The following is a 14,826-nucleotide window of genomic DNA, read 5'->3' as shown; positions in this document are numbered from 1 at the left end:
GGTAACAAAGGATTTTTGAAAGGCAAGCCCATGAACAAGTGATAGTGATTGGCGTGCGGTGGGCCAGGTTAAAAGCACACAGATAGGTTACACAGGCCAGAGCGCTTGTGCGCTCGACATAAAAAGAAAACAGTGAGCAGTAAAAGTGAGAACTAGGAGGACACAAGGCAGCCAGACAAGAGGATAGTAAAGAAACCTTGCTGCAGGGGAAAGAAAACACAAGATGTACAAAGAAAGCCATTAAAAAAGAAGGATGCAAATGAGTGACAATAAATCCAATCAATGGTAAGCAATAGGTAGGGTCTTTTGCAGCCAGATAGTTTGACTGTCTGGTAGAGGCAATCTAAAAAGCATGCTAATGTTGCTGCTTCAGACTTGCTTCTAGCTTAAGCCAGATTTTAAGGACATTATGCTGAAAATGTGATCGTTTCCCACCACGCTTTCAATATTTTCTTACAAGATACCACTTCTAAGAAGGGTTAGATTTGCTAGGCACGCTATTAAAGTTTTGTACAATTATTTGAGTGCCCCTTCAGGACCAATAGTGTTTTTGTCAAATAATTTAAAATGTGCTAAAAAAACAATTTAACCTGATTTTGCCATATCTCCGCGGGGGAGACCTACTACACCCTTCAAAGCAGATCCATCTCACATGTATCATTTACTCAGGCAATGAAGAGAGGACATTACACCACACAACTTTTCAAAGTTCACTAGCTGCCACTTTTTTTTGGAGCAGCTATTCATTTCTCACTATTTTGAATTCACATGAAACCCTATCTCCACCACTGCAGAGTGTGACGTACGAGCTGTTTGCCATGTAGAGGTTACCTAGCTTAGTGATGGCCGGATCAGTGAAGACAGCGGTGATGAAGCTGGCAAACTCACTGGCACTACCCGCTACCTCATTCGGGAGCTGCAACAAATCCAGTAGAAAAACATGCTCTTTTACTGCAATTTGAATCAGTGACACTTGGGACTGCTCCAGGGCACCAAAGGATGGGCGCCATTCCATATCGACCCCCACAACTTGGCCAGGCTGTGAAAAAAAATAGATTTAAGACATAAAATGTATGATGTGAAAAGGTAAAGAACATGAGCAGAATTAAGAGACACCATAATACATGACAGACAAGGACCAGAAGAACAAAATATGCTGCCTTGAGGAATGCCCACTGGAGAATCTCAAACCACAAGACGTATCCTTTTCCTACACACTATCCCCATCACTGTCTCCCAGGTAATTCTAATTTATGTTAAAGAGATGTTTTCCATGTACATTCTGAATAAAGCCAGTTAATATTCACTAACCGTCTTACAAGGAAACTCTTCCAGTGCCAGGGGATAGCAATATATATGAAAGTTCACAAAATAAGATGCTGCTTTGCTTTAAGACATTTGTATGTCATTACGTGTTACAATCCGTGGCTAATTTAATTTAATCTGATTCAGCAGTTCACTTCACATGTGGGTGCCTTCTTGAGGATCATTAAATAACTTCCCAAGCGTAATGATAGAATACAAATCATCTACACCAGAGGATAGAATACAAGATGGATAATGCCTTCTTGCCTTCCATCACGGTGTTTTCCCACCATGTACCTTCAAAACCTCTCTCTTGCAGTCAATCAGTTCTTCCAAACTGCATAAGAAATGGATATTCTCCCTGGGAATGGGAAGCTGGTAATAGATTCTCTTTCGTTCCTCCAAATCATCAGGTCTTTTTTCCTCCATATCCAGCCTGGAATAGATAAAATGGAAAGATCTTAATTAATGATAACAATAACAATAAAGATATGATGCAGAGACAGAGTGACATATTACAAACCACACTTATAACAATATCGCTGCTGGTCCAGAGACAGGGACACACATAAAAAGAACAAAGTTACTCACAAGCCCCAAATGGGAGTACAGAGTGTTTTCAATGAAGGCAAAAATCACTTAGAATAAAAAAAGAATATGTGAGCGTTTGTGCCCTCAATAACATGGTAGCTATAAGAATGAACCCTTCAGAACTTCTTTCAGATCTAGCTAAGAGACAACAGTCTTCTCTTTTGCAAAATGGAGGCACCCCAAAATTAAGGGGAGGTTTGCATGCCCTTAGTACTTCTTCTGTGCATAAGGAGAGGAGGGATGAAGACATTGGGCTCTGAATTTTGCAGATGCTTGAATGAAAGATTATAGTCAATTTGAGAAATGTGATGGTGCCTCTATTTTTGTATGGTTCTAATGTGTTTGGGCCATTGACAGCGGGCTCTTAGAGGTGGGCAAAAAGCACTACAATAGTCTGTTGTTGTCATTTGATGCAAGGTCACTTCAACCTTTGTTTGCTTCAGTGAATATGCACCCAACCCCCAGGGTAGTGGCCAACCCCAGCTGTACTCAGCAGGGTTAGTCTCAGGGTTTTTGCCTATTGCCAAGCCCGGAGATCAATCTGCTGCCGGCGGATGAACTATGCCCTGCATTGCCCTCAGCTGTGCACAGCAGGTGTTGGCTATAGGGTTTGGCATCTGGCGAGGCACTGCTCACAACCCCCGACCCAGTTGCCCAATTCCACTGCTGCACCCAGCCTTCCACAGTATGCAGCGTGGGTTGGCCCTGCGCCCAACCCACTAAAGGCAATCAAACCCTACCAGAAACAGACTACAGACTGCACAGTTGGCTTCAGGATTTGGCCTATGGCCAGATTATTGTATATATAAATGTTTCTTTCCGTACCGCAGTACCACAGGTACCAGTACAAAAAAGTATTATTTTATTTTAACTTAAAGGAAGTCTGTTTGGGACCAGCTCTCCCCAAGGCCCAGGAGGTCAGGGTGTGCATACCCTGTCCCCTTATGTGGGCTTTTGAAAACATTTCCAGGATTTGAGGACGGAGTCCCCAAATCCTCTAATGATGTCCACAACATTTTCTTTAATGTTGCGGACAACCAATTAGATCATTTGCTGATGCAGTACCAGCACTAGCACTGTGGTAATGAAATAACCCACGAGAGAAAAAAAAACTCCCTCAGCTAATCAGAATGGTCTATTTTTTAGTTTTTAATTTTTTGGCATGACAGGAGTCTCTTTGAACTTCTGTGGAACCAAACTTCCACATATACCTAGCTATTTATGCAAGTTAACCCCTTCATACCCAACCTGAGCCCCCCTTTCAACACAAATGTCTTCAAATCGGCTGCATGGATTTACACCAAATCACAAAATGCACACTTTCTGACTGATGTTCTGTTTCTTTGGCAAATAATTCAGTGCAGCTATTTTTCTGCATTGGACAGCACAGTTTCCTGTGGAAATATACACAGGGAATTGCACCTTTGAGGCCCAAAATGGAAACTTTCCATAAAGCAGCCAAAGTGGATGAACTTTGTTTTTGGGAGGTTGTGTGCGGATTTGTCAAACAGTGCTAATGGTAATAAAAAATACAAAAAAATGCCTTTCCCATATATAACTACATGGTGGAGGCTATCACTATTGCCTAGGCACAAGGAAGCACAATAGTGTCCCAAAATTGAATCATGGGTGACTCCTGTAGGAAAGTGCCCTTGTTTGCATGGTTACCCCACACACACAATTTTTACCTGATATAGATGCCAACTTGACAGAGTGTGCTGGGATCGTACTAACCCAGCCCCACCACCAGTGTTCTTTCACAAAACCTATACAATTGTTCCCACAATTGGCACAAACCCATGCACACAGGTTCCATGTAAAAGGTACCTGATGTTACCAAGGGCCCTGTGGCCAGGGAAGGTCCCAAAGGCTACACCATGTATTATGCCACCCTGTGGGACCCCTCATTGAGCACATGCACATTACCATTGCAGCTTGTGTGTGCTGGAGGGGAGAAAAAGAAAGTCGACATGGCACCCCTCCCAGGGTGCCATGCTCACAAACCACTGCCTGTGGCACAGGTAAGTCACCCATTAGAACCCTAAGGCACGGTGCACTATACCACAGGTGAGGGCATAGCTACATGAGCAATATACTGCTACAATGTCTACATCCATTCTTAGACATTGTAAGTGCATTGTGGCCATATTGAGTATATGGGCTGGGAGTTTGTCATTACGAACTCCACAGCTCCATAATTGCTTCATTGAATACTGGGAAGTTTGGTATCAAACTTCTCAGCACAATAAACCCACAATGATGTTGGATTAATTGGAAAATGCACCCAGAGGTCATCTTAGAGATGTGTCCTGTATGTTAGCCAAACTGCTAGTGCAGGGCTCACCAGCCTGTGCCAGCTTGCCACTTCCAGACGAGTTTCTGACCACATGGAGTAAGAGCCTTTGTGCTCTCTGTGGCCAGAAACATAGCCTGTACTGGGTGGAGGTGCTTCACACCTACCCCCTGCAGGAACTTTAACACCTGTCAGTGAGCCTCAAAGGCTCAGGCCTCTTGTTACAGTGCGTCAGGGCACCTCAGGTAGTGGAGCTACCCGCCCCCCAGACAAAGCCCTGCTTTTGGTGGCACGTCGGTGGGAAAATTAGGGAAAGCAAGGAAGAGTGGCCACCTCATCTGGGACCACCCCTAAGGTGTCCAGAGCTGAGGTGAAACCCTCCTTGCAAAATCCTCCCTCTTAGTTTGGAGGACAGGGACCAATAGGGTTAGGTCTGTCTCTCCCTCCCCAAAGGGAGTGGACACAGGAACGGTGTACCCACCCTCAGGGACAGTGGCCATTGGCTACTGACCTCTGACACCCATGTAGGGCCCCTAAATCCAGGATTTAAGGGCTCCCCTGAACCTAGCTCGTCAGATTCCTGGCAACCTCACAAGAAGAAAGAAGGCCTGCTAAGCTGAACCCCGGCAGAGAAGACTGAAGACGCAAACTGACTTGGCCCCAGCCCTACCGGCCAGTTTGCAGCTTCTAAAGCCCTGCTAAAAGAAGGCGATGCATCCTGCAGGACCAGCAACCTATGAAAAAGCCTCCAGAGAACTGCCTGCACCCCAGAGGACTAAGATCTCCCATGGACAGCGGCCCTATCCAAGTAGAAACTCCATCCAAGGACTGCAGAATCTCCCAGGATCCGCAAGTCCTGCCCACTCTGCACCCGACGCCAACGGCCCATGTCCAGATGGGCCAACTGACTAGAGCTGGTTCCCAGGTGATTCTGAGAAAGTGCCCACCCTGGGTTGACCTCTCCAGTCCACCACGACAAAGCCCGCACCCTGAATCTGGGGGAGCCCCCCGACCGCGACCGAACCAGACACAAAAAGGTACCCCTGCACCCGAAGCCCCCTCGCCTTGGGGAATCTGACCTTCAGTGCAGCAATGTCCAGCAGGCGGCCCTCTCCTTGTCCAGCCTTTGGTTTGCCTGAATCGACCCCCTGGACTTCACCTGCAGCATCTTTGTGACCCCCAGGATCGCCCTATAGAAAGGCATTGAGAGCTCAAAGCTGTGCTTGCACCCTGCACCCGGCTGCCCCCGCACCGCTGATGGTGTGCTTTTGGTGCTGACCTGTGCCCCCTCCCCCCAGTGCTCCTCTAAACCTCACAGGCCTGCCCTCCAAAGATGCTGGTACTTACCTGCAAGCAGGCCTGAGCCCGGGTGCCCCCAGTCTCCACAGGAGCCCATGTTAAACCAACCTCAACTTTGACCTTTGCACCCAGCCGGCTCTGTGTTGCTGGTGGCGGGTGTTTGGGGTTAACTTGAACCCAACCTGTGGACATCCTAATCCCCTGAGACTGGAACTTTAAGTCTTGACTTTACCTCAAAACTGTACAAATTTTTCTTCCCCCCTAGAACTGTGTCAACTTTTAAAACAGATTATTGCCATTTACTTAAAAGCTATTTAAATTGCCAAATTGAAATAAAGTGGCATTGTTACATATGTTGGATACTTACTTGCAAATGTGCTTACCTGCAACTTGAATCTTGTGGCCCTAAAAATAAAGTAACAAAATATAGTTTTCTATATAAAAACCATTGGCCTGGAATTAGTCATTGAGTGTGTGCTTCACTTTATTGCCTGTGTGTATGTACAACAAATGCTTTACACTACCCTATGATAAGCCTTACTGCTCGACCACACTACCACAAAAGAGAGCACTATTATTATCTACTTTAGCCTCTCTTAAGCCTCTGGGGAACCCCTGGACTCTGTGCACACTATATCTCATTTTGATATAGTATATACAGAGCCAGCTTCCTACAACTCCCCTTCGTCCTTAGTGCTTCTTGTCTGCGATAAGGAAAGAAGGGATGAAGACACAGTTTGTTTTCCTAAATATGAAAAAAAAAAACAGTAGCAGGGTGTCCAAAGGGTTGGCGGTGACCAAGGAGATTTGTTTAAATACTGGGACAGTGAGAAAAGTAAAGATTTTTACCCTGCCGCTTTCCAAGAATTTTGCTCTCACACATTTTCAATGGCATGCTTCCAGACCGGGTACCTCCACGCATCTACCAATTATTATTTAAATATGTAACAGGCTCCTTGGGTAGTCTTAGAGGGGAGGACGTTTTTAATTAAATAAAGCATTACATTCGCACTAAGAGTAGCTATGCTCACTTCTAATCGTGTGTTATTAGAGAAGAGACATATACTGCATGAGTTAGTCACAAAAAGAGGTTAAATATGCATAGGTGGAGATGGTTGTACACATATCTTTAACATAAGTCTCTTCTTTGCACTGTTTAAAACAAGGGTTCTAAAAGGCCTGTACAAGGCAAGCCGTTAGTAACTCGATATATTTCTGCCCTTAGTGAAGCCTTATCTAGGTCAGTGAGATTTGTCAGGACTGAGTCCCTGCTTTTCAGTCACTGTCTAAATCCTATCAATGAGGAATAAAGAGTGGACGAAAAAAACAGATGATGGTTTCTGTTGTCAGTGTGGTCACAATGACCTGTTAAGATGGAATTAATTTCAAGAAACACTGACCTAACATGATCACAACAGTCACTCTGCTCTAGAGGAGAGTTATAATAAGGCTGGTCACTACTGGTATGTTGCATCTCAGTAGGTTAGGAAACAAAATATGCAAGTATGCCTGACTCTGGTGCATGATCACACCAGTCCCGCTCCTGGGTCAGTCAGTTCAAGATGGAGGAAGGACTTGGGCTCTGTGGTTATGATATAATTTCCAGGTCACAAAGCACTGCGATATCATCACTTACTACAGCTGTGAGTCAGCATCCATTGCCCTATGTCCGCAAATAAACCAAAGTTACCAGTCTAAATATCAGTCTAGTGTTGAGAAATCATGGCATTGCTGCATCTTTTGCCCTTGCTTAAACCAGAGTTGGTGTGCACGTTTAGGTGTGCCTGGCTGTTGTGCGAGTTGTGCATTGTGGAGCAAACCATACCTTGAAAATGTAATTTATTTTTATTTTTAATTCACACTCACAACTGCAATTTTCTTTTAACCGAGCTTCTGATTTATTGAAACATACGTCAAGGGGTTCTGACGAACGGTAACCATAATTTCACTTACCCTTGTTCTTTCCCACCGACTTTTTTCATCATATATTGCATGCAATGTCTATGAAATTATACCATACGTCGCTTTGCACAGTGTTTATTGGTGTGCATTAGGAGTTATGCAAAAGGTCCACTCTTGGTCATGTCTAAAACAATCTCTGCAGGTGGCCTTCAGACATGTGCAGCCAATCCACGACAGGCAGCCAAACTCCTGTTGTGCATGGCACTCAGGAGGCCAAACGGCAGCTAGCTTCTTTTCAGTGGGAGTTGAGGGGGTTCACAACCCGATAGGGGTTAACAAATCCACACAGACCACGGGCCCTTATTGAATCTCCAGAGGGTTTGGGGGCCCAACAATGGTCCACATAGTTCTTGCCGAAATTGGCAGAACCAGGGCCTGAATTCAAGGGCCCAGCCACACTGAGGTCAGCGACCCTCAAACAAAATGTACTTTAAAAAAAATAATAGTATTACTTAAGTAGGGGCAATGACTTTAGGTGCCCTCCACCTCGATCCTTCATTTATATTCTATATCAGGACCAAAGGATCAGATTATGCTCATCTTTCTTTACTTACTAATACAGCAGCCTTTTTAACAAAAAAACACGACCTTCCCAAGAACCTTAGAGAAAGCAGAAAAAAAATCAACCAATCATAAAAACACTCCCATTAACATGGTCGGTCAACACTGTTTATGCCTCCTTTTTCTTCTCTGCTCAGCAACCACGAGTTAAGTGTTTTTCATTGTAACCTCATAGTTGATCATTTTCACAGTTATTGTCAGTTGGCTTTGGTTGTCTGTGTGTATAATACGTTATATTCTCTTTAGCGGGCTGCGGGGCGAGTTTCAGTGCTCCTCACGTGGGGCCCGAGAATTACTTGCATGCGGCTAGAGTCATGTCATTTGAGCCCTAAGGCCCAAGGGCCAGTTTAACAGTTTCTTCCTCTCTAGGGGCCCATAGCCCTGTATGGAATACACTATTGTCCTTAAGGCCCATAGGCCTTCTTAGACCTGAAATTCATTACATCTGAGGTCTCATATCCCAGGGAGAATACTTCATTCTCACTTACCAGGTCCATAGGCCGTTACTCGCTACCACAGGGACCAGCCCAGGCTGTTTGCCCCCTGAATCTCAAAGGGTGTTGGTTCCCACTGCATTGAGTTGTAGACTCTCCATATTAGCTGGGCTTCCTAGCGCTACAGCAATTCCTATCATGCAGGAGTCTGAAACGTCATATATGAAGGAGAAATCAATCTCTTTTTTGCCTCTTGATAATGAGTTTTGTGAGGCAGTGTGGGCTTACATTCAGCATGCCGTCTCTCTGGCACTAGTTCCCTTGAAAGAGAAAATTGAGAGATTGGCCAAAGTTCACCAACAAGCTCTCCACATGCGAACGGAGTGCCTGATGACCCAGCGTAACAAAGTAAAACACCCCCCCTTGACCAGGGCATTGATAAGGATGCTTTCGGGAATCTAAAAAGGGCTTTCCTCCAGACCCAGTCACAGCCACCTGATCTGGACCTCTCGGCACTAGGCCCTCCCTCTCCTAACACAGTGGGGGATGATGATTCCCAGGGAGATTAAGATGGTGACCCAGGCCCTTCTAGACTGTGGCGTCCATCATCAGATGAGTCTTCCCTTCCCTGATCACTTCCTGCTCCTCCGTCGGACAGTTTGGGGATGGACATGTTAGACCCAGATGATTTACTCCGTCCTAGGTGCTCTATGTGGTCCCCTTGCAGGCAGGTTGCAACCTATGTTGCGGGCGCCATAGGGAGCGCCTTGAGAAGGTTCAGGCCCACTTGAGAACAGAATGTCCTTCCCCTTCCCTGGAGGGCAAAGTGGTCCAAATCCCGCACATTGGCAAACGGATGGCAACGTTCTTAGCAAAGTACATTAGGGACCCCAAGAAGGGTATTGACTGGTCATGGATACATTTCTGGACGTGACTGGTCCACTTACAGAGATTCTTGATATGGCTGAAGAAGCCAAACAATTGAGGGCCTTTATCTCACTTGAGATCCTTTCTGGATGGGCCCAAAGAGCAGTAATTTTACTGAGGATCGTCAACTGAGCGTTATAGGTTGAGAGGAGGTGTTCTCTCCTCATCAAAGTGGACCCTAAGCTGGGTGACTTGGCTGCTTTGAAGGCAGGTCCCAATGTGGTGGGGGGGTTGTTTTAGGGACCCCTTAAACAAAGAACTCTGAAGGTATGTGGCCACCTTTAATTTGCATAACAAGGCACAAGCCTCTATTAAGATTAAGAAAACATTTTCTTATAAGGTTTTCATTGGGGCCTGATGTGACAAGAGGCACTTGTCTGTCCGTTTCCTTACCAATGCCTCCCAGAGAGGCAAGTCTCCTGCCAAGCGCAGTGGCAAGATCCTGCGAGGTTTGGAGTTTTTGGCCCCTCCTCATGCTTTCAACACCCCAGCAGGGGCACAGGATGAGGCCCTGCCCAAGGATCGTCACTAGATTAGGACTCTCTTTTCTTTCCAACTAAAGGTGGGAGGGCGTTTGGCATTATTCCAGGAGAATTGGCGGATGGTAACTTCTGACGTCTGTGTTCGTCGAAAACTCCAGGGATTTCATTTAGAATTCCTGGGGTCCCCTGTCTGGCATTTCAGGCCGCATTCTTTTAGGTTCTCCCGGGTACAATATTCCCTGATCACGCAGAAGATATCAGAACTTTTGAGAAAAGGGGTGATTCTTCCTTCAGTCATGGACCCGAATGGCTTTCTCAGCAATATCTTCCTGGTGGAGAAGAGGGATGGGGGTCAAAGCCCAGTAATCAATCTGAAAGAGTTCAACAAGTGGCTGATATAGCGCCACTTCAAGATGGAAGGCATCCATCTCTTCCGTGACCTTCTCAGGCAAGGAGACTGGTTAGTGAGGTTAGATCTCAAAGATGCCTACCTTCCAGCCTAATCGCAGGTTTCTGCAATTCCTTTGGGGTTATCGGATCTTTAATTTCAGACACTTCCCTTTGGCCTCTCGTCCACCCCCAATTGTTTCACCAAGGTTCTCTAGCTAGGGGTGGAGTTCCTCTATGGCCAGGGCATACAATAGATCATCTATCTGGATGACGTCTTACTGATGGGCAAATCCCTCAAATTTTATAAGGCCATCTCCAGATCATGGTCGATCTGTTGCAGCAGCTGGGATTCATGATCAACGTACGGAAAAGTCTTCTGGTCCCAGCTCAGAGAAGAAACTTCTTGGGTTTCGTTATCGACCCATGGGAGTCCACCTCAAAACTGTCTTCCCAAACAAATGGCGAAGATTCATTGCAAACTGCAGAAGACTGTGGCCCGCACACATATGTCACTCAGCAATTGGCCAGGCTGGTGGGCTTGTTGGCATCATCCATCCAGGCCATTTTTCTGGGCCCTCTTCATTGCAAGGCTTTAAAGCGGTTGAAGGCACACTATCTGAGCGAAGTTTGACTTATTCAGTGATAATTCTGCTAACAGAAGATGCCAAAGAGGAAATGAGGCGGTGGGTGACTCACATGGAGGACTGGAATGGGAGTGCTATCTTAAGTTCTAGTCCGCATATCATTATCGAGTCAGACGCCAGCTTAACAGGTTGGGAGGCCAGCTGTGGTGGCGTGTCCACAAGAGCAAAAAGGTCCTCAGAAAAGCAATTTGTGCAAATAAACTGACTAGAGCTCCTGGCAGTCTTTTTCGGGATCAATTGCTAGATGAAGGACAAGGTGAGTTGTTCAATACTATTGAAGATGGACAATGTTTTGGCTGTGAGGTACATCAACCACCTTGGGGGTCCGTGCTCCAAACTGCTAGTGGAACTAGCCAAGGGATTCTGGCAGTATTGTTTGGATTGCAATATTTTGGTGACAGTATAGTATCTTCCGGGGAGGTCCAATGAAGTGGCCACTTGGCATTTCTGGCATCTTCAGGATCTTAGTACATGGCAACTTCATCCTGAGGTGTTCCACATTATTCAGAGGCCCCAGGAGCCGTCCTGGGTGGAACTATTCCCCTCTCACCTCAATTGCCAACCAGGCTGCTTCTTCAGCTGGAGGCAGGACCTGCAGGTGGCAGCGACAGTTGCATTCCTGCAAGATTGGAATGTGGAGCGGCATACACTTTTTGCCCCATCTGCGATGCTGTTGATAATGGCAGGGCAGGTCCATTGACAAAAGTCAAATCTGGGGGTGATCACCCCATTTTAGAGGTCGCTGGTATAGTTTCCAGTGATGATGGAACATTCTTGGGATTTTCCAGTCTTTCTACCGAAGACAGGCTTTGGATCCCTTGGGGAATCCCCATCACATGGTTCTGGAGGAGAAATTGTCCCTCAAGGCATGGATTACAGAACTATGTGGAAAGTCCGAGGACTTTTGGAAACAGCTCACAGTCTCTTGTTCAAGGCTTAGGGTGATGGGACAAATAAAAGGTACAAGTCTGCTTGCAGACGATGGCTGCGTTGGTGTATGCAGAGTGATGCAGATCCAGTGGAATACGGAATCATTCACATCTTGAACTTTTCATCTTCCTTGGTCAGTTATGGGATGGTATACAGGTCGGTAAATACTTTCCGCCATTTCTGCAGGTCACCTCCCCATAGTGGGTTTTCCTGTGGGGGCACATCCCATGGTTATAACGTTAATGAGAGGTGTGAGGTTGTTGGTTCCTCCTGATCCAAGGAATTCATTTATATGGGATGTTAACAAGGTTCTCAATCTTTTCCTCTCTTGGTCGCAGAATAAGTACCTCTCCAGAAAACAGTTGAGATGGCAATGTTGCTGTGTTTGATTTCTTGCAAAGGAGTCTCAGATGTTAGAAATCTAGATATTACAGGTAGGGCATTCATCCCAGATGGGGTTATCTGTCATATTTCCAGAGGAACAAAACGTAATTCCAGGATTGTTTCCTATCCTGAATTTGCGCAAATGTGAAGTTATGTGTCATCTGATATCTTAAAGCTTCTGAGGTTTTGATGGAAGACGTTTGCCTGGCTGGGGAACATCAGCTCCTGATTGCTTTGTGTAAGCCATATAAGGAAGTTTCTTCCCCCACTATAGCACGCTGGGTGAGGGGCATCCTGCAAGAGGCAGAAATTGACATGTCGGTCTTTGGCTATGGATTTATGAATTATAAATAATGCTTTCTGTGACGTCTGTATAATGTTATGTTTTTAGCTGCATCAATGCTTAGTCTCCGCATGGGTGATATGTTCATCAGGTTGCGGGTGTGCATTACAAGATTGTTTCTATTTTCAGGGAATGAGGTCCCCAGGCAAGACTGATCCAATTACAAATGGAACTCCCAAGTCAGGAGGCAGCTGTTGCATGAAGAAAGAGGGGACATAAACAGTGTTGATGAACTATATTAATGGGACTGCTTACTCATTGTTTGTTGCTTTCCCGTAAAGTTCTTGGGAAAGGTCGTTTTTTAATAATGCCACTGTATCAATAAAAGTGAAGAAAGATGAGCATAGTATTCACCTCCATGTTCTAAATAGAATTGAAACTTTCTGTTACAACAGCTAGGAACGTTTTCATTTTTCAGGATTCTGGGACCAAGTCTTGGAGCCCTGCAATGCCGACCACACATTTCCCTTCAAGATACAGAGCGATTCAGGTCCACAGACCTGAACTGAAAGTGGAGACAAAAAACTCCCTCAACCAATCACATTTGTTTATTGCTTGAATTTGGTTTTGTGAACCACCCCAAACTATTGGTCCTGATATCTTTCATTTTTTCGCACTTTTAAGCACACCTCAAACTGTTTTGGTTTTTTAAATGCCAGTTTTGGAATTAAAAAGGGGAAAACACTTTTTGATTATACTATTTATAATTTGAAGATACATTTACAGTACTTATACATTTCTTAAGACCAGGAGGTTTACGCCACTCATAATTCTGTTAAATGCAAGGACAGAGGTGCACAATGGTAAAGTGACTGAATCAGGATTACGTTATGTGGATAAAGACGGTGCCTTAATTGGAATTCAGGTCACTGCAGTACAGTGTTTCTGTGTACAGCTGTGGAATCTAATGTTTGAATACTAGTGAGACAGCTACATCTTCAATATTTCTGACAGCAATATCAAACTTTTCTGATCAGTGTCCACGCCCTTGGTTAGATAGAGTCCTTACCAAAAAAGATGTCACAGAAGGCAGTTAACTTGTTCTTCTGATAGAGACTTGTAACTTTAACAGATTTCTTAACTTGTGAATATATACCAAAGCACTACCTCCCCAGCTGGTGGGTCTGTGGAATGACTCCGACCAGAATATACTGCAGGACAGATCAGATGAAGTGCCCGTCCCAATGAACCTGGCTTTCCCGGCTATAGTGATTCGTAAATGTGTAGAGGGATGCCCACATTGCAGTCTGACAAATGTCCAAGATTGGCACACTTCAATCCAGCATAGGGGCAGCAGTCTTTGCTCTTGTTGAATTAGCGCACAAGCCTACTAAGATCTGCTTCTTGGCTACCCCATAGCAGATCTTTATCCAAATCACTATCTGCCGGATGATGGTGCTCTTTTGTATTGTTTTCCCCTTTTAGGATCCAGAGAAGCCCACAAAAGGTTGGTCATCAAATAAATGGTCTCTGGTCTGATCGATGTAAAAGCTGAGGGTCCTCTTAAGAACAATAAGGTGGAACTGCTCCTCTTCCTTGGAGGTATGTGGCGGGGCACAGTAAGAAGGCAAGCTGAAGGACTGCCCTTTGTTTAACTGTGACATTAACTTTGGCAAGGAAGTCCTTTTTGCTCAAAGGACCTGTGTGCCGGGAGGATGGATGATGTATGGCTGCCAGACTGCTCAGTGAGTGAGTGTACTCATGGCCTTGTCAGAGGAAATTGTGAGGAGGTACACTTTTTATGGTTAGCAGGCATAGGGAGCAGCTGTGCATTCATTCAAAAGGACTGTACATCAAGTAGGTGAGAACCAAGATAAGGTCCCACTATGGCATTATAAGAGTTGTTGGGGGCAATATGTGGAACAGCCCCTTTAAAAAGCACATCACAACAAGTGATTTGAAAAGGGATGGCTGATTGAGCAAAAGTAGAAAGGCCTGAAAGATAATCCTTAACTGTTGCCACAGCAAGGCCTTGCTGGGTAAGAGAAGGAAAGAGCTATAAAATGTCACATTACTTTTCCTGAAAAGGCTGAATGTCATAGGAGGAACACCAGACAACTAACTTCTTACAGTGTCCTGCATATACAATTTTAGCAGAGAGACATCTGGCTGCCAGGATCACACCAACTACTTCTTGAGGAAAATCAAAAGATGTCAACTATCGCCATTCAGTCTCCATACATGGAAGGTCAGGTTGTGCCGGCTCAGGTAACGGACCTGGCCCTGGTGCTGGAAAAGGAGCCCCCCCCCCCCCCCAAGGAGGCAGCAGAATCAGAGAACA

At 45.3% G+C, this 14,826-nt stretch overlaps 1 protein-coding gene across 4 annotated transcripts in view; it reads right to left on the bottom strand.

Annotated features, from left to right (window-relative positions):
• EXD3 (exonuclease 3'-5' domain containing 3) overlaps positions 1 to 14,826 on the bottom strand; it is a 1,916,540-nt gene that overhangs the window by 883,409 nt on the left and 1,018,305 nt on the right. For all 4 annotated transcript variants that reach the window (XM_069241413.1, XM_069241412.1, XM_069241414.1 and 1 more), the window contains 2 exons: positions 1,603 to 1,741; positions 832 to 1,039 (listed from right to left, as the gene is read on the bottom strand). In XM_069241413.1, the coding sequence (XP_069097514.1) occupies positions 832 to 1,039; positions 1,603 to 1,741 (347 nt within the window). The remainder of the gene's footprint in view (positions 1 to 831; positions 1,040 to 1,602; positions 1,742 to 14,826) is intronic.

Source organism: Pleurodeles waltl, chromosome 6, assembly GCF_031143425.1.
Source record: "Pleurodeles waltl isolate 20211129_DDA chromosome 6, aPleWal1.hap1.20221129, whole genome shotgun sequence".
NCBI lineage: Eukaryota > Metazoa > Chordata > Amphibia > Caudata > Salamandridae > Pleurodeles > Pleurodeles waltl.
The sequence above is the reverse complement of the archived record's forward strand: the minus strand, read 5'-3'. Positions and strand labels throughout refer to the sequence as shown.